Below are 21,591 nucleotides of genomic sequence, written 5' to 3'. Positions count from 1 at the left end.
AACAAAAAAAAAAACAAGCCAAAATATCACAACCTTTATTTATATTTTATAGAAAATCTTTAATTTATTAATTGATGTACAGATAAACAGTCCAAACTATGAATTTCTTATAACATGTCTCCATCTGGTGGCTGAAGGAGCTCCCTGCAGCAGGTGCATCATGAAAACCATGTGAGAAAGCATAGCACTTGGCACCAAGAGCTTAAAGAGGACAGAGTGGCATCGCCTCTGGAGAGAAAATAAAGCAGTTTCACTGATGTCAGAAATCAGTTTGAATGTTTCATATCCAAGCTCAGGTGGAACTGATCCGCCCCTCAGCGCTTCTTCCAGGTGAATTTCCGTCGTGCTCCCTCCTGTCCAGGCTTCTTCCTTTCCCTCACTCTTGGGTCGGGGGTCAGCAGACCAGCTGTGGAAAAAAAAAATGAAAAGAATGAAATATAACTGAACACAGGCGCAGATGAGTAAATTTTTATGTATCTATTAGTTCATTAGTACATGCATGTCATAACACAAGTAGTCCTTATGAGACTGGAGAGTGACATAAATATTTATGGTAGGGAAGATCACGGTAACGTTTAAGTAACAAAAAACACAGCAGCAAACAACCAGCTGTCACGGAGCTTTGTGGTCTCAGGAAAACCAGAGGTGATAAAAACTACACAATAAATTCAAGACTAAATAACTTTACTTTATTATAGTTGGCTAATAAAAAAGGTTAGCTGAGAAAAGAAAAGAAAAGAAAAAAGAAAGAAAACTCTGGAGAAAATACTGTGCTTTGTTCTGTTCTCCGTCAACATGATCCTACACTGCTTCAATAATGAGGTCCGACTCATGACTGATAGTGTTCCACTGTATGTTTTTCTATACAACTCTGATTTTACTGCACTACCAGTGTGTTTGGGATCATTGTCATGCTGAAAAATGTTATCAATCAGATGCTTCCTTGCATGATAGATTCAAAACCTGATGGCACTTTTCTGCGTTATTGTCACAATTACTTAATGTCAGCAGATTAGACATGTGACCCTCCCGTTCCTGGTGACAACGAGCCGGCTAAACAACAACAGCTGATTATAAGCTAACATTATGCTAGTTAATGTTAGGCTCGTGCCTCCTGAAAATCCCAAGTTCCTTGTGACAAACTCTCATACAGTATGAAAATTTATTAACTAAGTGTCTGAATGCAGCAATTCAGTGAAACTTTGTTCTCAGTGAAACTAGCATCAGCTAACAGAGGCTAACAACGGCAAAATACAGCTGTGCTTAGTAACAGGAAATTTTCTAGAGTTGCTTTGCTGTCTGAGAACTCTTGCTACAGATGAACGGTGACTTGAGTGACTCGGGGTAACCATCTCTGTTTTTTATTGCTAAGTGTTGATATTATTCAAATATGTTCATTTACAGTTTACAAAATGTGTTTGTTTGTTTTCCCTTTTTACACAAACAGCAGTAGAAACATGCCGACCGGGTGTGGCCTTTATGGGGTACAGTCTAAATTTAATATTGTTGATCTCTCCTTGCTGACTAAAACATGGCAGCTGCCATAGCTAAGGCGGTGCACTTAATTGGGAGGGGTAAAGCCTAGGTTATCCTCAGGTTTGCAAACAGACTGCTGCAGACCCGACGGCCAAGCAGTCATTCCTGTTATGCTGCTTTAAAGTCAGTGTGTAATGTAAATTCTCTATGGAGAAGTCTACACGGTAACAAAAACCAAACAGGACCTTTGCACTAACCATCCGACGACAAACTTTACGTGACTGGGACCCAAGTAGACCCCCAGACTTCCCGAATCCATGCTTAGGAAAACAGAACCCAGTAAAGGTAATATGTAATCTACTGACAGAGATTTTAGACCCTCTACCTTAAAGAACATGCTTTTCAGATACGGTTTATTTAGGCTTTACATGTCTTGTCCAGTTCTTCAAATATTTTAAGGACACACTGCAAACCACGCTTAGATATGTCCATCCAACCAAAGATTTTTAAAACCAGCTGCACAAGCTGGTGAATGAGCACTCTTTTAATCCCAAGTTGTAAAAGTATATCAGTGGTAGTAGTTTTCAGACAGGATGCTGCCGTAGGAGATACAAACAAAACAAAACAAAGCAAAACTACCCACCTTGTCTCATCGCCTCCCCATCTCCCTCAGACAGGAAGCTGAGCAGCGCACGGGAAATGGCGAGTCTCAGGGCCCCCGCCTGGCTCGACCTGCCGCCACCGCTCACCTTACACTCCAAGTTGAAGCGGCCCAGCACGCCCATGAACTGCAACGGGAACATCAGCTGCTCTCTGAGAGGTATTTTTAAAAAAAAAAAAAAGAAGAAGAGAAAATGACCAAGAGATAATAAGGTGAAAGAATGAAATGTGGCTGAATGGGCAGACCAGGAGTGTGCACTATTTAACAGATAGCGGTATCAACGGCGGAGGCTTAGCTAATTTAATGTCTGGTTGGGTGACTTTTCAGACAAGCGTAGAGGATCCCGGCGCTGTGAAATGCCTTCTTTTACAATCTCACCACCACATATAACAGAGTAACTTCTGACTCAGCAGGAAGAGGATAAGAGTGTGTGTGTGTGTGTGTGTGTGTGTGAGTGAGAAAAAGAAAGTGTCTGTGTTCTGGATGGCGTCTTAGGCTGAATGGCCCATAGCTGCTGACAAAGTCAATTGTCACCTCTCTGCTCCAATTACAGCCCCGTCCTCACACTGCGTGACAACACCAGCTCTGGACATTCTCTCTCACACACTCACACTCTCTCACACACACACTCACACACACACACTCACACACACACACACACACACACACACACACACACACACACACACACACAATCACTCAACTGTGTAATTAACTTACTACAAGGAGATAAATAAAAAACGAGGCGATGCTGTGAAGAGTGAAAAAGCTGCTTTTTAATTTTTTTTTTTTTTTTTGGAGAGGTAGGGGTGGAGGGTGGAGAGTAAAACCCATCGCGTCTTGCATTTTAAGGAAAACGGTATCTGTGAATGAAGCAGTGCAGAGGCTGTGAGGTGGAAAGGCTTATTTGCTCAGAGTGGAAACCTTCGTGCTGCTCTCCTCACCTGTCCTGCAGCACGGGGAAGTATTGGAGGTAGTCCTGGCCGTTGACGGTAATGTGTCCTGAGCCGCAGTCCCGCAGGATCACTGATGAGTCTGATGTCTTCCTCCGACCTGAGAATGACAATGAAACACAGTCTGGTTTTTTACTTCAGACACGAGTGTCATGTTTGCAAGTTTACTACAAAGGTTACCTTTTTTAACCTTCCAAATCATCCCAGAAATGACTGGGAATGGAGGAAGTTACCTGGTCTCGCATGTAGCAAGAAAACAAAACACTTTGTTTAGGCGAGGGAGGCATGAAGCATGATAATTCAGCAGAAATTACCCTCATTGATGGGCTCAATCAGACATTAGAAGGAATTGATACCCAGGAGGTGTCAGACTGATGATTATTTGATGTAGACACTTACAGTGGTCTCTCTCCTGACCTGCTCCGTACATACTGATGATGTTTTGAACCAAACAATTCCATCAGACCCATTTTCACTGATTTCTAGTCCAATTCTTGTGTAATATGGGATGCCTCAGCCCTATCTCCCCGTTTCCCTTCCTTAAGAATGGCAGTAGATGATGAGCTGAAGGTCCAGATGCATCTCTCAAGTTCTGTGTCAGGTCTTTGCTGGATTATTTTCTGATTCTTAATACTCATCAACTCGACATGATACATTTCATCTACTAATAGTTTTTTAGACCAGAAACTTCTTTTGTCCTCCAATTGTTCAGTGTCCTTGATTTTTTTAAGAACACCCTGCACACCATGCTGAGATATGCCAAGTTTTTAGCTAACAGCTGTTTGAGAATCCCCTTTTTGGTGTAATGATACTATTTAATCTTAAACTGTGTTATCTTTGGAATTTTTCAGAGATTAAACAAAAGAAAAGGGTACAAATTGTGTGTTTTTGTGACAGGCTGCTAATAAAAAAAAGTGCCTAAAGATACAATTTAACAACACTGGTTCATCCCTTTAGCTAGAGCTTTTTTTAATGTTTGAATGAATCTTCAGAGAGCCTGGACAACTAATGCTTAAGAGCACTTAAAAAACACTAGTCTGGCTCTTTGGAAGCAAAATATAAAGAACTGAGGAGGGGCTCAAGACCTTTGCTCAGCACAATAAAATCATGCTGGGTTTTTTTTTTTGGTTTTTTTTAAATTTCCCCCAAATACTCTGAATTCCACAAAAACTGTGCAATGAAATTATTTGCATTTGTTTTTAAGCCTGGCTAAATCTGCTCACACTGTCACATTATCAGAGTTTTAGCCAAGACAGAAATACCAAAAACTGAATCTCCACAGACTGCCACAGATTAACGTGTTTACGTCTTGCTACAAAAACAGTTTTGGTCTTGCTAATTTATCCATTTGTGATGGCTGTGCCTGGTCAACTGGCTCCACTATGACAAGAAAACAACAGGTGGTGAGGGTGGCCATTATTTCTATACAGAATATGCATGCTGACCTCTAGTACACATGTACAGATCCCAAAAAGCCACATTAAAAGGGACATACCAGGGTGAAATCAACCAAACGTGCCTTAAACTGAGAGGTTCCTTTTCTGTGTTAAACTGTTTTTTTGGTCGATTTTCAAAACTTCTGAGACTTCTGAGAAACACATCGCTGTTGTGAACCTACCCTCCGCGGTGCTGAAGGCCACACCATTTTCATCCTTCTCCAGCAGTGGCACCAATTGCTTCAAGGACTGAGCCTCCAGCAGCCGACGGTATCGCTGAACGAACTCCTCCTCCGTGCTGCTGTACGGCATGCAAAGCATGTGCTCCATTAGCTTGATAAAACGGTCGTACTGAAGACAAATGCACAAAAATGCAAATCAAAGTCTTGGACACAAAAGAGGTGCAAAATAGGACGACAAAAAGCATAAAACCTACATCATGAGTAGAGATGGTCTCCACTAGTAACAGTTCCAGCTCCTCCTTTGTCAGCCACCGGCTTGGGCCGAGAGAGCTAATGGAAACAGGAAGAGATGCGAAATAAAAAAACAAATTGCCAAAACCGCTTTAAAGACTTTTGATTGTGGACTCTTCCTCCTCTTACATCAGCTGGGCATCCTGGGAGAAAAGTCCTTTGGCCCTCAGACGGTCTTGGTGCTTCTCGATTTTCAGGATTTTGCCATAAAGATCCTAAAACAACAAAAGCTTTCCTCAGTCTTATAGAAAAATCTTACTGAACACAAATCAGGGTTGAAAACGGGATTTTAAGGGGAACATCTTTCTCCATTGCCCATCCTGGCCCTCCACAGTCAGATTTAAGCCCTACATCAACACTGACATGGGGCCTAAAAATCCAACCAAAGCTCTCGAGAACGAGAAAAAGTTCAGCCGTATTCTAACCAGAAGAGGAGAAACAGTTTTCATTCCATTTCTATTTTACCCATTTCATAGACTGAACAACTAATGAGTGATGGAAATGGAGTGATCTGCCCAAAAGCCCTTTCTTCTGTTTAGGAAGTAACTTTCATTCCCAGGAAGTCTTTTCCCCTCCTTCAGGCAGCTGTTTTTCTTCCTTCTGTTAAAGTCTAAAGCGCCAAAAGGATTATGAAAATAACCACAGCACTTGTCTGACTCTCTTCTCTGTGGCCACAGAGGAACGGTTAAACCTTGCTGATTGGCTGCATCCGCACAGCACCTTCTGGCAGGGCAGCGCAGGGGTGTACGAGGGTTGATTTGTGCTTTAGAAAGAAATCATTGTGACATGATCATAAAGCACTGATTCACTGCTCTTTATTTTGCTAACAGCTTTTACACCTACATCGCCCGCTGCTGATTTTTGGCACAATCTTGCTCATTTAACTCATTGAAAGCATGAAAGTCAAAGTCTGAATGTTCTGTGTACAGTTACTGATCATTTCTGCACAATAAAAGATGGATGAGGTACAGATTTCTTTGTCAACATCTTGTTTAATTAAACCTAAACGTCACAAGTGACGCCCTGAAGCTTCATCCTTCTTTTTGACTCTATGCTTATGAAATAAACCTCATGCTCTACTAAATAAGTCTTCAAACAAGAGACTGAGACCATAGCTTTATCAGTAAAGAGTTTACTGAGGCCATAATTGGAGGCTCATTTTCACATGGATTTCTACACAGACTACTTCCTGTGACCAGAGTTGCAAGTTTAAGACACCTCAGCGTCAAACTGAATCATTGTTAAGTGACTTTAGACATGTGCCAGATGGGCTGGTCTGAGTATTTCAGAAACTGCTGATCTGTTAGGATTGTCCCACACAACCTTCTCCAGGGTTTACAAAAAAAATAGTTTGAAAAAGAGAAAATGTCCCAGTGACATCAGAGGTCAGCTGAAAATGATGGTTTCCATGTGATAGGAAGGCAACAGTAACTCAAGAAACTACTCGTTACAACCAATGTGTGCAGAAGAGCATCTCAACAGCAGCAGAAGACCACACAGGACCACGCCTGTCAGCTAACAACAGGAAACTGAGGCTATAATTCACACAGGCTCACCAAAACTGGACAATAGACGTTTTGCAGATCTGAATCAGGATTTCTTCTGCAAGTTTCAGTTGGTAGGGTCAGAATTTGGTACAAACAACATGAAAGCATGGATCCATCCTGCCTTATATCAATAGTTCAGGTTGCTGCTGGTGTAATGGTTTGGAGGATATTTTCTTTATACACCTCTCTGCATTTAATCATTAGTCATTATTAATCTCTTCCACAGTGTGTCTCTTGTCCTGTCTTACTCTCGTCACCCCTACTGGTCGCAGCAGATGGCCGCGTCTCCCCAAGCCTGGTTCTGCTGGAAGTTTCTCTTCTGTTAGGAGTTTTTCCTTCCCACAGTCGCCAGGTTCTTGCTCATATTGGGGCCATTTAATTGTTGGGTTTTTCCTCTCCAAAGAAGCTGTAACTAATGAATTGACCAGTGAGCGTAGAGTTAAAGACCCAGACAGTTCAAGACTTTAGTGTAAAAGATGCTAATTTCTTTGCAGCCTTGTTGAGAAACTGAAAATAAAGAACTTCATAACAGCCTTTAGTGGAAAAAAAACTAAAAATCATGAGAATAAAAGCAGATTACAACTAAACACTTTTAAAGGATAAAAACTCTTTTCTATTTTTCTACTAATTTTCTATTAGTTTTCTTTACAGTTTAATTTCAGTCAGTTTGTAATGTCATGATGCATTTGCTCATGTATTGTGTAGTAAAATTGACCTCGGCAACTGTGCTGCACAACTGAAGCAGAGCTGGAAGGAGCAAAAAAAATCTGGAGTTAAATACCCGACACTAGAGTTTCGCTGAGCGGCGGATCAATGCCGCGCTGGGGGTAACCTGGGGAGAATGTGTCATGGCGACGGACACAGACAGAAAGGCAGACAGACGGTAGGGTAAGATCGGGGGAAGAGAAGGAGGAGAGGGTGGGCATGCTGGTCACGTCCCCGAGGCAGTCCCCACCCCCACCCCACCTTAGCCACACAGCGCCTGGGTGAGAACTCATTTCCCCGTCAATTATTCACCAGATGTTTGTTTAATTCCTTCTTGATAGAGTGTGCCTAATCCGCTGCCACTCTGACCAGCGACAGAGGGGTACGGGACGAGGAGAGAAAAAGAAAATCAAGCAAACATCAAGGAAAAACCAATTTTCTTTACAAAAAGAAAAAAAAATACAGTAATAGAAAAATCAGAAAAAAAGAAGGCGAGAGGAGAAGGCAGCTTGAGTTACACGTGTGCAAACACTGGCTCCTACAATGGCGAGGAATAATTCGCATGGATTGGCGGGATGAAAGGAGGTGGCGGCGGAGTAGTGGGCCAGTATCTGGATACATTTAAGTTGAGGCTGTTACAGAGACAGACAGTCAATAAAGGCTCTTCAAATGCACGTTCAGAGCTCCGGCTACGTGAGAACGAGGCATTAACTACCAGCATTTATTCGGTCTTCGTGTGGAAAAGGAAGGCGAGTTCTCGGGCCTCCCTGGAGTTGTGGCCATAAAGGGTTCAGCGGAGCAGCGAGCAGGTTAATGTGCCACGCCGGCTGAGAGGAGAGCAGCCGAGCACGAAGGCTGCTTCTTTACACGCCACTGCCCCCTCCTGGCAACGCTCCCGGGGCTTGTGAGACAGCGAGACGATGGGTAAAGGGCAAAGGATGGGAAGGACGGGAAAGACAGACATGTCTGACATACCTATTTAAACCCACAGCAGGGGGTGCAGATTACAGCTGCAGGGCAAAACGATGTGTGTGTGTGTGTGGGGACAAATATTCACATATCATCCCCCTCTTCTCTCTCTCCTTCTCTGTGTTGCAGATACAATCAGACAGAAGAACAAGCGTGAACGGTGTGCCTGCTCATCTGCCCCACTCATCCTCCTCTTCATCGCCCAGCCCTGCTTCCCTCCAAATCCCCGAGGAGGAGGTCTTCCCCGTAGCGGGACAAAGCCTGACAACCAGACACCTTTGATGGGACTCGAATCCTGGACATAAAAAAATAAAACTACACCGTTTATTCCAATCAAAAGGGTTTTAAAATTCTGTTGTGTTTGTATCTTTGTCTCAAACGGCTGTTTTGCTATTACACAGGCCAAACACATCATTTGATCTATTTTTAATACAAATGATCTCGGCACTGCAGGACAAAAATGCCCTGAAATTATTTTTCTTAGTGGAGTCTGGATATACTGCTGATGTGCGTTTACTTTCTGTTGTAGTAGTTTTTAAATTTTCCCTCTTTTGTGGTCTCAACACCAGTGTACGGTTCATCTTCACTTTAAGAGGCTTGAAATGTTTGTATATTTCATTTCTGGAGTCACCGTGTTCACATGATTTTCAGAAAACTTGACATATGACCTTGACTTCAAATTTAAATATTGGTCTGACTATTGGTGACCACTGATATTCGAACTCTCTGAGATTTGCAGTAGATGAACCTAAGACAGGAAGACAGGTCCTGTTTGGTATGTTTAGTAAGCACCCAGAGAGCAGGTCTGGGTGCTTAGGCTAAGCCGATCCCAAAGCCACCCTCAAACATCACATGTACACAGACACAGACAGAAGAGGATGAGGGGAATGAGAATCAGTATGTATGTAAGTGCTAATTGGTGCCCCCTGAAAGCCTGAACTGAGCAGTTTCTGTCATATTTCAGGCCTGCTCAAAGAACAAAATGCCCGGGTGCATCAGAAGTTAGTGAGGGTGGTGTCTGCTTACGGAGTACGGAGCTACCCTTGGAAAAACTCAACCTATTCTAATGGTGTGAAAACCAAATCTTTATTGAGATATAATGAGGTGTCAAAACTCCTCATTAAGGGTGCAGGGAGGTCACCAAATGTTGTGTTTACGGGGGAAAGAGTTACGATTAAGGATCTGAAAGCCAGCACTGGGGTGCCAAGATTGGAGCCTCGACTGCCTTCTGTTTACACGGACAGACTGACTGAACAACACAATGTTAAAGGTCAGTGAGCCAGCCTGTGACTGTGTATGTGCTTATTTAAAGAAAAGTTGCTAAAATGATATAAAAAGTTGCAAAACCCAGTGGCAAATTTGTTAAGTTTGCAACAACGAGGCAAACTAACGCACAATGTCAAGTTGAAGAGGTGAGATGATAAACATCTCCACATGAAGAAAATAGAGTCTGTAATTAGCTTAAACAATAAACCTCTGCAGGTGGGCTTGTGTCTGATTATATAACTGCGACATCAGGTAAGGAAATCACCCCAGACTTGAATTAAAGATAATGGCTGTCTGTGCTGTGATTTCAGCTGTATTTAAATGTAAAATAATCACCGAGGGGGAAAGTTAGATGCAACAAAAGCTCTAGTACTTTTATTCTGTCACACGGTGCACAGCCTGAGAGCAACAGAAGCAGGAATGTCCGTGTTCTTAGCAAGTCCCATTCCTGATAACTAAGACTGGAGGAAAATGACATGTGATGCTCACTGCTTAGATTAAAAGCTGAAGATGTACAAAACTATTATCGAAATGCCAATATTGACCAATGAATACCTACACAACAGACGGATATTCAGGTACAACACACCCCCCCAAAAAACAAAGCAAAAAACAACCAAACCCAAAACTGTCACAGTGTTGTGAATTCCTTTGTGCTAAAAGTCTTCACAAGTCTTCAAGAGCCCTAACAAAAATAAAATCCTCCATTAGTTTTGTTTGCTGAGATTTGGGGGCTGGGTGATTAGGTATTCCACAGGGATCCATTCTTGGACCTCTTTTATTTATTCTTTACACAATATTATCTCTGTCATCCGCAATTTTTTATGCAGAAGACACCATTTCATATGCCACCGTCTCTTCCCTTGATCTGACCATTGCAAATCTGCAGCTGGCTTCTGATAAATTTTAGAAATCTGCTATTGCACATAAACTTGTTTTAAACAGTGACAAAACTAAATGCGTGATATTAACAAGATTTACAAGGTCCCCTAAAAGTATCCGGGAACTACCCTTCATATTCAAATGCTTTATAGTCATAAAATCCAAATGGTTGACTGATATAAATCCTCGGGCTGGATGAATTTAAAAAATCATTTAAAAAAAAAATCATCCAGAAAAGTTTTTTCTGTGTTCATTTTGAAAACATATCTCAGTCTATGTCAAAAAGCAAAACATTAAGGACAGTCAAGAGTGTACAAAACCAACAGGTAATGATGCAACCCTCACCGTGAAGAAATGTTTGCCAATCAAAAGCCCACAAACAATAACAGAGCGCACAATTTTTTGAAAATCTGCACCCTGGCCGGAGTTTTTCCAAAGCTCAATTTTCAGTGATCCAAAATGCCATTTATGTGTGGACGTAGACTGGGAAGCTACATCCAGATTTTCAGTTTTAACGCGCTGGTTTCAGTTCCACACAAAAGAAAAACTAACCAATCAAGTCATAAATAACAGTTTGCGAATAACATGACGTGGCATCTGGTGTAGTGTAACAGCTTTACTTCCTTGGTGGAAGAAGTTGTCTGATGGCAGCTGAAGCAGGGAAATAAATATAATATATATACTATAAATACTTAAGTTCATAGTGTTTTCCAACAACTACATCAGCTGACAAGAACTGCATTTAAATGTGAGCTATGAAACTACATCTCTTAGTGACATGCAGCCTATATTACAAAAACAACCTTTTGCTGCAGTTTGAAAACCAGCTAAAAAAATTACATTCATGCAGGGCTATAAAAAATATCTTCAGCTACAAGAAGAACAGGAAGTCGTGCAGCAGATTGTGGGTTAGTCCTGACCTCAGACTGTAAGTACAGAAACAGACTCAAGGATATGCCATAAAAACATAAATAAAAACTACTGTTGGTACTATGTTTTGTAAATTCATGGTACACAGATAAACCTTCGGTATGACAGATGAAAGATGACCTCAAAAGGTTCAACATGAATCCAAACAGGTGAAAATAAGCCTCCATCTCTGCAGCAGGTTCCCCCCTGAGATTCGCATGTTAAGCTGGACTACCTCTGACCTCCTGCTCGCCTCACCTCCCTCTATTCTCCCACCTCTTCCCTCACACCGCTGCGTGGAAAAGAGGATCTGACTTCGCTGCTCCTCCAGGGAACGGCACCGTCTTCTTTCAACTCACTCTGTCTGAATAGGATATGACCCGAGGGTGCGGGAAGCAGGGAGGGAGCAGGTGAGGAAGAGCTGGGGATTTGAGGGGGATGAAGGTTTAACTGACAGCGCTGCTCGCTGCTCCAGCTGTACTGCCGTACTCACATGCATGAGGGAGTAGTAGGACTGCTTGCCAGTGTAAAACAGGAAGTGAAAGGGCCGCCCGTCTGCTCCCCACTGGACAGCTTTATGGAGAGGAAAATGAATCAGCTCTGGAAACCCTCAGTTAAAAAAAATGAATAAAAAATGCATTCAGGAGCAGATTTACATACCTCTTTGCTTGGGAAAGATTTCATCAGGATGCTGGAAATAAAAACAGATTTGTTTCAGTAAAAAAAAAAACCCAAATAAATAAAATCAAACAACTGGTGATGTGTAGAGCTTTAAAAGCCACCACTCCTGAGCTCTACTCAGGAACCATCTTTTGCTTCTGTTTACCCCTCAAACTCACTGATGTACCAGACAAGTACCTGTGCTTGTGATGTTTATATTTATACTGGTGACCACAGTGAACGAGACAATTTACCAACCTACCTGAGGTCAAACTGAAAAGATCAAGGACATTTCATCATAAAAGCACCAGAACTGATGCGTTCCATCAAACTGCTGCTTGTGTTTCCACTGTAGACCCACCAACATTAGAGAAATTACTCAGCACTAAGCTTCTTTTGTTTGTTTTTTACATCCCTTTCAATCTTTAAAAAAAGGACAAAAACAAAAAAAAAAACAGGTAAATTGAACAGACCATCTCTAAACTAAATTTGTTTCATTTGTTCTTTTCTATTTTAATATTTCAACTACCTATTTCCTTTAAGAAAAGGGCAAAAAAAAAAATTGGGACAATATGAAACAACAGTGCTGGCGTCTACAAAAACTGGTTTTGAAGAAAGTGGAGCCCTGTCCCAGTTCAGATTTTATTTTTGTTTTTCTTTTTATTGTGCCCACCATGGAACGTGTCCTCCTGAGAAGTTCTTGTCCAAGATCATAGATGGTAAAGAAAATCAGACGTATCTGTGTCCACTGGTTGATCATCTACATCGTCGTCCTCCACAGAAACTGGCTCATCCATATTAATGTTTTGTGTCCAGATATGATGAACCACAGCTTGGCTTATTGTAAATCTGCTTATTTTTGCATGCTACAAACTGGAGATGTGTACTGTGAAAGCTAGCGACTAAACCGAGTTGGTCTGCACATGCCTTACATGTCTGTACCTTTTCATGTGGACGTTTAGATTGGAGCAGTGGGGATAAAGGGGGCTGTTTGTTCAGGGAAGGAGACAAACAGGTAAAGAGGGAAACCCTTAACTTCTCTCTGACAGTGTTAGTGACCTCACAGTATGTTTATGATTTCAGTTTTGGCACTGATTATTGTTTTATAGTCTCATATTATAAATGGGTTGAAACCGACCCAAACAACACAAAGATGAGAATTTTCACCAGAGCATTTTATCATTTTGTAAAATTCAATTTTTGTCTTTTGTTTTGTTTAAACAGAGATTCCTGACAATGTGAAAAAGCCTTGAAGCAATAGTCTAATTTAAAAGGTGTTGCCACGACAGGTTAATGGAAGTAAATAGGGGGAAAAAGAGAAACGCTTAACCAACAAGTAAATTAAACCGTGCAGTCTTACCTTCATGAGCGGCCGAGCTGTCTTCTCAAACAGGCCGGAGGGAAAAAGGTACGTGATGCTTCTCTGTGGGCGAAAGACAGAGAAACAAACAAACAAATACATAAATAAATAAATAAAAGGAGATGGCAGTTTGAGAGATGATGGCACATTATGACAACGCTGACATGTCCACACAACAGAGGTCACACCAACAAAGTGACAGAGTAAGAGGTGCAAGCTGCTTGCGGGTTCAAGGAAAGGCGAGCAAGGTGTGTGTGTGTGTGTGTGTGTGTGTGTGTGTGTGTGTAGTTAGAGGAGAAAACAAGCATGAAAAGGCACAAGTTTAGGCTTTGTTGACAGCGAACAGAGGACACTGTGGATGTCTAACAGTTCACTCCGAGTTCATCCTCTGCTGTGTGTGTTATTAGCAGGGCTACAGATGGCATTGGAAATGTGTGTGTGAGGGAAGAAAGGCCCCTCATCAAGACAGCCTGCTCATCTCTCTCCCTCTTCATCCCACCATCTCTGCACTCTTCCTCCTGTCCTGCTCTCTCTGTCGGTTCAATTAGCGAGGCAGCAGGTGCTGCGGGGAGAGAGCAGGTTGCTGCCTTTAAGGTTGTCAAAACGACGGAAAAGTAGGAAGAAAAAAGGGGGCCGGTCGAGGGAAATGTCTGCGCTAAAGCTGTGAGAGGCAGGAAGAGGAAGACAAGTGAGGAGAAGTTAAAGGGTAGGAAAAAAAAATAAAAGGAGGAGGAAAAGGGAAAGACGAGGAACAGATGAAGACGCACCTGTGTGTCCCCAGAGAGTTGACAGAGATGTGGAAGAGCTCCCCGAGGGGGGAAAGACGGAGTGACAGAGGGGAAAAGACGACTTAGCAGAGCCACAGCGCACAAAGATATTTTTTTTTACTTCATGGTGAAATAGGAAGCTGCAACAGGACAGACAGTAGTGGAGGAAAAGATCAAAGACGAAGATGAACAGAGTTATTTTAAACCTACAAAACCACGAGTGAAGATTCAAAACTTCACAAATTCACTGCACGATTCAATATCTGTGAGATTTTTTAACATTTTGTAATATTTCGAGTATTGCAATAATATATACCGTATTTCACGACCATAAGGCGCACTGTCAATGAACGGTCTGTTTTCATTCACAATGCGCACCGGATTACAAGGCGCATTAAGTGAAACAAAACAGTCAGATACGTCACACTTTAGTCAACCTTTTCTTCTTGCTTCCTCCACCTCTGTGCCATTGATTCACCAATGCTGAATTCTCTCGCAGCTGCTCTATTCCCATGTTGTTGCAGTATATTAATGACTAACCTCATATTGTGGAGGGATTATCTCAGTTGTTCTCCTGACTGAAGTTTGGTCTGTTTACAGCATCCTGCCATGCGATTGCATTTGGTGAGGTCTCCCGTTGACTTTTATTGAGTGGAAAAAGGTTAGCATTCGTCCTCCAGCTTGACTGTGTTTATGTTATGCTAACGTAGCTGTGTCGCTAGCGATGGCGTAGCACATCATTATATACCAGCTGGCCCAACTTCAGCAACCCTAAAAAAGTCACTGCTGTTCAGTTTTCTGTCTTCATTTATGTTGGAAGTGATGGCAGAGCTGTAAGTTTGAATTCTTTCAGATATCTCTCAGTCAGAACATGCTATATCATGTTTAGGTAGAAGCTAGCGAGCTAACTTCCTGCTAACTTCTAACTCTGTTGAATTTCATAAATTCTGTTTTCATGGATGTTAAACTTAATTGTTACACCTGGTAAAGCAGCAACGGGACCTGAAGAGGACGGTTTTTTGACCCAGATTACTCTGCCAGGCTCCTGACTACAATAGCCATAATGCTCCAACAATCCATCAAGCAGTGCGGCTTCATAGCTTACCAAAGTCGTACTAAAACATTTCTGACTGATTTTTGAGCGCTGTGTACCACATAAAATCAGTTCGAGGTCAGCAAGCACAACCAGAATTCATACTTAAGGCGCACCGGATTATAAAGGGCACCGTCGATTTTGAGAAAATTAAAGGATTTTAAGTGCGCCTTATAGTGCGGAAAGTAAGGTACTGCAAATAATGTTCTCAAAGTTAGACTTTGCCAGTATCTGTTTATCCAATAAGATAAAGTTGTCTCACTTCAGTTATTGAGATTGTCAAACAATTCAACACTTGCTGAAACCTGCCGTAAAAGTTGCCATAACAGCCGACTTGACAACTGAATGGAGTCAAGTTGTCCGTTACATGAAACCAGTTTCTAATAATACAGCAATTAATTGTGATAAAAAAATACAAAGACAGAAATTCATATTTAACTATTATATTTGCACTCAGCAGCCTTCCAGTTCTGGGAGGGTCCTGTGCTGGATTCCCCCCCAATGCAGCCAGTTTAATATAGGTTTACTCGACTAACACTATCACAGCTGCATGAGATGCCACAAATGTACTCAAATGTATAATTTTTTCAAAAATCAGTTTAGTTAAATAAGACAAATTTTTTCAAGTTCCAGCTTCTAAAGACTAAAGACCAGAGACTGTATATAAAAGATGGAATCCTACTGCCTATGGTAGACCCAATTTCCCTTTATTTTTTCAAATATAGTTTGTACAGTAGCAGATAATCTCTAACTGGTACATACTTTTATTTTTGTTTTTCAGTTCTTACCGGTAACAGCTTGTAGGTACACTACTGCCGCCTTTTGGTTGTAGCAGTGTGTTACATCTTAGCAGGAACCAGTTAAAAACAAGCAAACTATGAGCTTCAAGATCATAAATAGCTGCATGGACAATTTATATATAATTTAATGACTGAATATTCAAAAATTGTGATCATCGCTAACAAGAACGCGACCAAAACTAAAGCACAAACTTCATGAATGTTTTTTTTTAATGGCAGTTAAGCTTTATCTGTATTCATATGTATGAGTTATACAGTTGCTATGAAGGGAGAAGCTAGCCTAGTTGGAAATTTTAACATGATGTGGGGATTGACCCACTATCGGAAGCAGCCTCGTGGCCATTAGAGGAACTGCAGTTAGTGACACTTTTTTCAGCCTCCTTATTACCTCTAAAATCAGAAATCATCTTTTATTCGCCTTTGTTTAACCTGATAATGTTCTAAGCACTTTATAAACAGTTCCCTAAAAATGTTTCATTTATTTATGATTAATCTATTAAATATTGTCTAACTGTTTCAGTGCTCGTTTACTTGCAAGTAAATTTGGCTCAAAAAGTCACCAGAGTCCCAGAAAAGAGAAAAAAACCCAAATAAATAAAAAAAATCTGAGATTTTTTGGGCCTTTCTGGGTCTGCGCTCTGTATTAATTCCTCCTCCTGGCTGCAAACATCCTTTTGATTTTCCCCGGGTCTTTATCACCGTCACACCTGAAGAGTCTGGACTCCAAACTGGAGCGCAGGGATTTCTCAGGTGCCCCACTATGCACCTCTGCAGTCCTCCCAAATTTTCCTCTTTCCCTCCACGCATCCAAGTCCAGGCTGCTGGCCGTCGCTTCGGCTTTCACAGCCTGGCGCAAACAGCTCACTTCATTATTTGTGAGGGGCACTGGGGACTGGACGAGGGACGGGTGGGAAATCGAGCTAAATGGTTAGAGCAGTGAGGGCTAATGTATTGCCAAAAAAAAGAAAAATCACAAACAAGCTTTGGGTGCATTTAAGGGCGTTGCTAATAGCAATGATGCAGTGGATTAGACAGACGCGGCCACACCTGCCTGCTGCACGTGGAGCCAAACGACGCTAATGATGCTGACAAAGAGTGGAGGCTTTAAACGCATCAAACTTCTGCCTGCAATGCCAGATAGGATGGTGTGAGGGGGAACGACATACCAAAGATGGCCTACGGTGGATTCAAAGCCACCATGCTACAGTAGGAATCTACACTGCCGCACAAACTCAGCATTTCAGAGATTTACAGCTCACTGTTCACTGCTAAAGACTCCAAAATTTATTGTTTTTAATTTACAGAAATGTTCCTAAAAAGGAAATTCAAACAAACAGGAGTCAACCACAGTTTGTTTGGGACTTTTTTTAGTGGCGTATTAATCCACATTTAGTGGCTTTCTGAGCATTTGACTGAGATGTGATATAAATATGTCATCTGCTCAGTGGATCTGGAGGTTTTAATGTCTAGAGAGGTGGGAAAAAATAAACAGACTCCACAATTTAATATAGTGAACGTCAGCAAATGCCATACGTACAGTCCCTTAAACTCAATCGCTTCATTAGCTGGAATCACATATCCAAATGGGATTAGACACTTTTTAGTGAAAGAAAATGTCAGATGGACGGTAAGCAAAGATCTGGGTCTAAGACTGCAGTTTTGCCCAAAACGAGATGGCATTACGCTCATTTAAAACTGGGTGTAAAAAGGTTAAAAGACTGGCTGTTGAAGATGGCAGCAGGAAACACAGAGCACGAGGAGACATCAGCAGGTGTGTAGTTCAGCAGTAAGTGTGGCTGCAGGGTGGTTGTTGTAATCTTAGATGTGAGGATTAGCCTTTTGTCTAGGGTAGGGCTGCCACGATTAGTCGACTAGTCACGACTACGTTGACTATCAAAATCGGAGACAACTAATTTAATAGTCGACGCGTCGTTTGAAGTAGGGCTGGGCTATATCATACCGTTCACGGTAATACTGGTGTAATTTTGGGCAACGATAGGAAAATGAAATATTGCGATAGAATATGGGTAAAACGTGCATGCGCAGTGCCTTTGTTTACATACACACATGGCGGCGACGCAGAATGAAAAGAGCGAAAGTGGATCGTTGAATGAAACGGATGAACCAGAATTGGTTTGTAAAAATGCTGCAACTTCAGTGGTGTGGAACTGGTTTAGCTTTCGTCCGTCAGATACACAACAAAGCACTATTTTTGATAGCGCATGCTAGCGGGCCGTCGTTATTACCGTGCTGTTTGGAAACTACGGCACACTTAAAATCAATCCTTTGATTTTTCTGAAAATCGACAGTGCCCCTTATAATCCCGTGTGCCTTATGTATGAATTCTGGTTGTGTTTACTTCCCTCGAAACGATTTTATGGCGTACACGGCGCTCGAAAATCTGTCAAATGTTTCAGTACGACTTTGCTAAGCTACAAAACCGCACCGCTTGATGGATTGTCGGAGCATTACGGCTATCGTAGGCAGGCGCCTAATATTACCGTATTGTGTGTGTATAACCTCTTTTTAAATTTTGTGGATATTAAACATGGTTATGCTGAGGATATGTCGGCCAGTTTCCACTGGAAATGCCTTTTGGTTAAACTGTCAGCAAGGAATTTGCACCGTTACATTTTTATATAACTTTAATGCACATAAAAAAACAGCTGCTTGTTTAAGTGAAAATACATTGATGGGGTTTTTTGCACTAATGAAGTTGTGGAGTTGTGAAGTATTTTGTCTAGTGTCAATTATATCGTCAGTTATATCGTTATCGCAAATTTTCAAATGTATATCGTGATAAATATTTTTGGTTATATCGCCCTGCTCTAGTTTGAAGCTTTGTAAGAAAGATGCAGGAATAAGTAGTAGGATTTAATTGTGTAATAACGGACTGAAACAGAAGATGGCAGCACTGCATGTACAAGGATGCCAGCTGCCGTTAAACCCCAAAGAAGAAGAAGCAGTGTCCGGTATTGTAGCTGTGTCCAAATTCAGGGCCGCATCCTCCTGAGGCCGCATTTGTAGGCCGATTACGTCCAAATTCGAAGACTCCTCCAAATGCAGCCGAAAAATGCGCCCTCCTTTTCCCCAGATTTGAAGGATGGGTCGAGTGTATCCTTCGTGGCCCAGCTATCCCAGAATTCATAGCGCGGCCCTGCTCAGTTTCCAACAATGGCGGCAGCTAGCTAGTTTTAATATTACTCTTATTATTCTTTCTGGGTCACAAAATAAACGTTTAATATATTTTCAGGCGAGAATGTAGCTGTGTAAACTTCAAATATCTGCTCAGTTTATCAGGACACCACATATTTTCAAAAGCGTTCTGACGTTTTCAGAGACGTCTGTTACCCACTAGCTTGATAGCTAGCCGGGGTTCAAGGCTCACTAGAGCTGCGAAAAACCTCCCAGCAAATCGTTTTCAAACCCACCGCCGTCTTTCACTACTCAGGTTAAACATGATATATAAGTCACTTAGATAACTTAAAAATGTTATTGTTTGATTTTTTTCAGTTTTTTGTTTTGTTCCTGAGTAAATCAGTTTGTCTGAGATTAAAGTTATAGTTTTTACACAGCTGAATAAACGTCAAACAGACAACTGATCATCAGAAGTGTGAGATGGTCGAGAATATACTCCGGTGTCCTGTTATATTTTAGATAGCAAGGAGCAGACGGCTGAGTTTATTAAACTCCACCGAGACAATCTGCAAATTTCTATAAAAGCTTAATAAACTATCATCTGCTCTTTATTTTTAGTTAGCACATACCTTAAACACTTCAAGCTTTAAGCTAATGATAGTTATATAAGAGCAGACACATGCTGATGCAATAAGCTGTACGTTTTACGTCCAATGGATGCATGATCTGATTAGTCGACTAATCGCAAAAATAATCCGTGACTAGTCGACTATCAAAATAATTGTTTGTGGCAGCCCTAGTCTAGGGTCACCTGCGTTTCCCAGTAGCAGGAGAAAAGACAAGAAAGGAGAGTGCTGGGGCAGATTTCAGATACTACACAAACATCACTTTCACACTCCAAGCCAGATGAGATCACTCACTCACGCCAGCTTTCTGTTGATTTGCAGTTATATTTCTATATTTTCTTTTCGCAAGTGCCAAAATTAAGTGACCCCTGCCCAGGCCAGCTCCTGACCTACATCAATTGCAGATACCTTTGCAAACACCACTGTCAAGTACTCAAGACTCACTAAAGAAGTGCTGAAAATCCCCAACTATGTCATGTACAGTTCAAAGCTTAAAATGGTGCAAAAAAAAAATCACATGAAAACCTCGCCGTTCTCGTCTTTTTATCCTTTATTTCCCACATAAAGCATCCTGCCTATGTGTGATGCTTTAGAAGCTGCTGCCAAATTCTTTCTAATTAAAGCGAACTTACATCGATGTCCTCCTGGGTGAAGTTCTCGGGATCTTCTCCCATCATGTTGGCCAGGTGGCGTTTCCCGATTTCGTACTCCTCCACCTGCTTTTGGATGTACTCCAGGGTGAACTTCTCCGGTCCAGCGGCCGCCAGGTTCTTCCTGCACAGGGCAGAGCTCACACATACCTGCCTGCTCAGCAGCACCTGGGGACGGGGGGAAAAGAGCCATTATTGTCAGACAAATATCCAGGGCAGCTCGATAACACAGCCGAATTACAGTTAAGAGCTCAGTAAACTGACATAAAGCACCTCAACGACTGTGGCACATTCATGAAACTACAGACGTGGTGACAAGTTCTTAATTTAAATATCCGTCAGCGGAGATTTGGCTAACAAACCCTGCTAGAAGCCGCTAACTCAAGGACGAGGCAGTTTCGTCCTTTATTTAAACATATTCGCGTGCGTTAAAGGTGAAATAACGCGTTAAAATGTCACACGCTACGTTAATTCTACCTGTTGGCTTACCTGCGTGGCGACTGTGTTTATACTCGAGCTGCATGTCATACATTTCCCCAGAAACGAGCCCACGGTCCGCACACAGGACGCCGCCATCTTTGCTGACAGCGGTGACGTCCGAGGCGGAAGTTGTCTACGTCAGAAACACGTGCGGTAATCCGTAAAAATAAAATAAAATAAACTCTGTCCGCTTAATAAAACAACAACAACAACAACAACGTTATTAGAAGTGTAAATTCTAAAATCAGGAGTTTGTTTTAGTTTCTTTGCAGCCCTTTTCTGTTTAAAACAATGTCCTGATTTATGTATGTAGATGAATGTTGCTGGTGTCTTTACAGTTTACAATTTTAGAAGAATTACCCCTGAAAATATGGCATAATATACATCCCACCAAGAATTAGATGCTGATAGTATGAGTGAGGCATAAGTAATTTTAGCAAAGGGAATAAAGTGTAGACCTCAAAACTGTGCCAAACAAATAAGAAATTTAGGTCAGTAGTTTGTATTTCAGGCTGTAAAATTGACATTATTTGAAGATGATTATCAGCTGTTTGTGTATATATGTATAAAAAGGGTGGTCTTTATTCTTCAAGCTCGGGTCCTCTACCAGAGGCCTGGGAGCTTGAGGGTCCTGTGCTTTATCTTTGCCGTTCCTAAGACTGCGCTCTTCTGGACAGAGATCTCGGATGTTGTTCCTGGGATCTGCTGGAGCCACTCACCCAGTTTTGAGGTCACTGCAT

At 41.7% G+C, this 21,591-nt stretch overlaps 1 protein-coding gene across 1 annotated transcript; it reads right to left on the bottom strand.

The window, feature by feature from the left end:
• Positions 1 to 19: 19 nt before the first annotated feature.
• On the bottom strand, positions 20 to 20,978 carry mrps9 (mitochondrial ribosomal protein S9). The gene is made up of 11 exons (XM_082524930.1): positions 20,861 to 20,978; positions 20,354 to 20,539; positions 13,298 to 13,360; positions 11,938 to 11,968; positions 11,771 to 11,850; positions 5,129 to 5,214; positions 4,963 to 5,038; positions 4,709 to 4,877; positions 3,082 to 3,190; positions 2,120 to 2,289; positions 20 to 406 (listed from the first exon to the last, which is right to left on the bottom strand). Exons 1-11 carry the CDS (start codon positions 20,945 to 20,947, stop codon positions 315 to 317), a joined length of 1,149 nt encoding a protein of 382 aa, XP_082381056.1. The 5' UTR covers positions 20,948 to 20,978; the 3' UTR covers positions 20 to 314.
• Between the last annotated feature and the right edge of the window lie 613 nt (positions 20,979 to 21,591).

The sequence above is a fragment of the Aulonocara stuartgranti genome, assembly GCF_965226115.1.
Source record: "Aulonocara stuartgranti genome assembly, chromosome: 23".
Lineage (NCBI taxonomy): Eukaryota > Metazoa > Chordata > Actinopteri > Cichliformes > Cichlidae > Aulonocara > Aulonocara stuartgranti.
The sequence above is the reverse complement of the archived record's forward strand: the minus strand, read 5'-3'. Positions and strand labels throughout refer to the sequence as shown.

Bases quoted from the DNA above. Each gene is read 5' to 3' on its own strand.
- mrps9 (XM_082524930.1), bottom strand. From the start codon at position 20,947: ATGGCGGCGTCCTGTGTGCGGACCGTGGGCTCGTTTCTGGGGAAATGT. The intron at 5,039-5,128 runs GTAAGAGGAGGA...TGTTTCCATTAG, and splicing joins TCCCAGGATGCCCAGCTGAT to CTCTCTCGGCCCAAGCCGGT. The intron at 3,191-4,708 runs GTAGGTTCACAA...TGTCATTCTCAG, and splicing joins GGCCTTCAGCACCGCGGAGG to GTCGGAGGAAGACATCAGAC.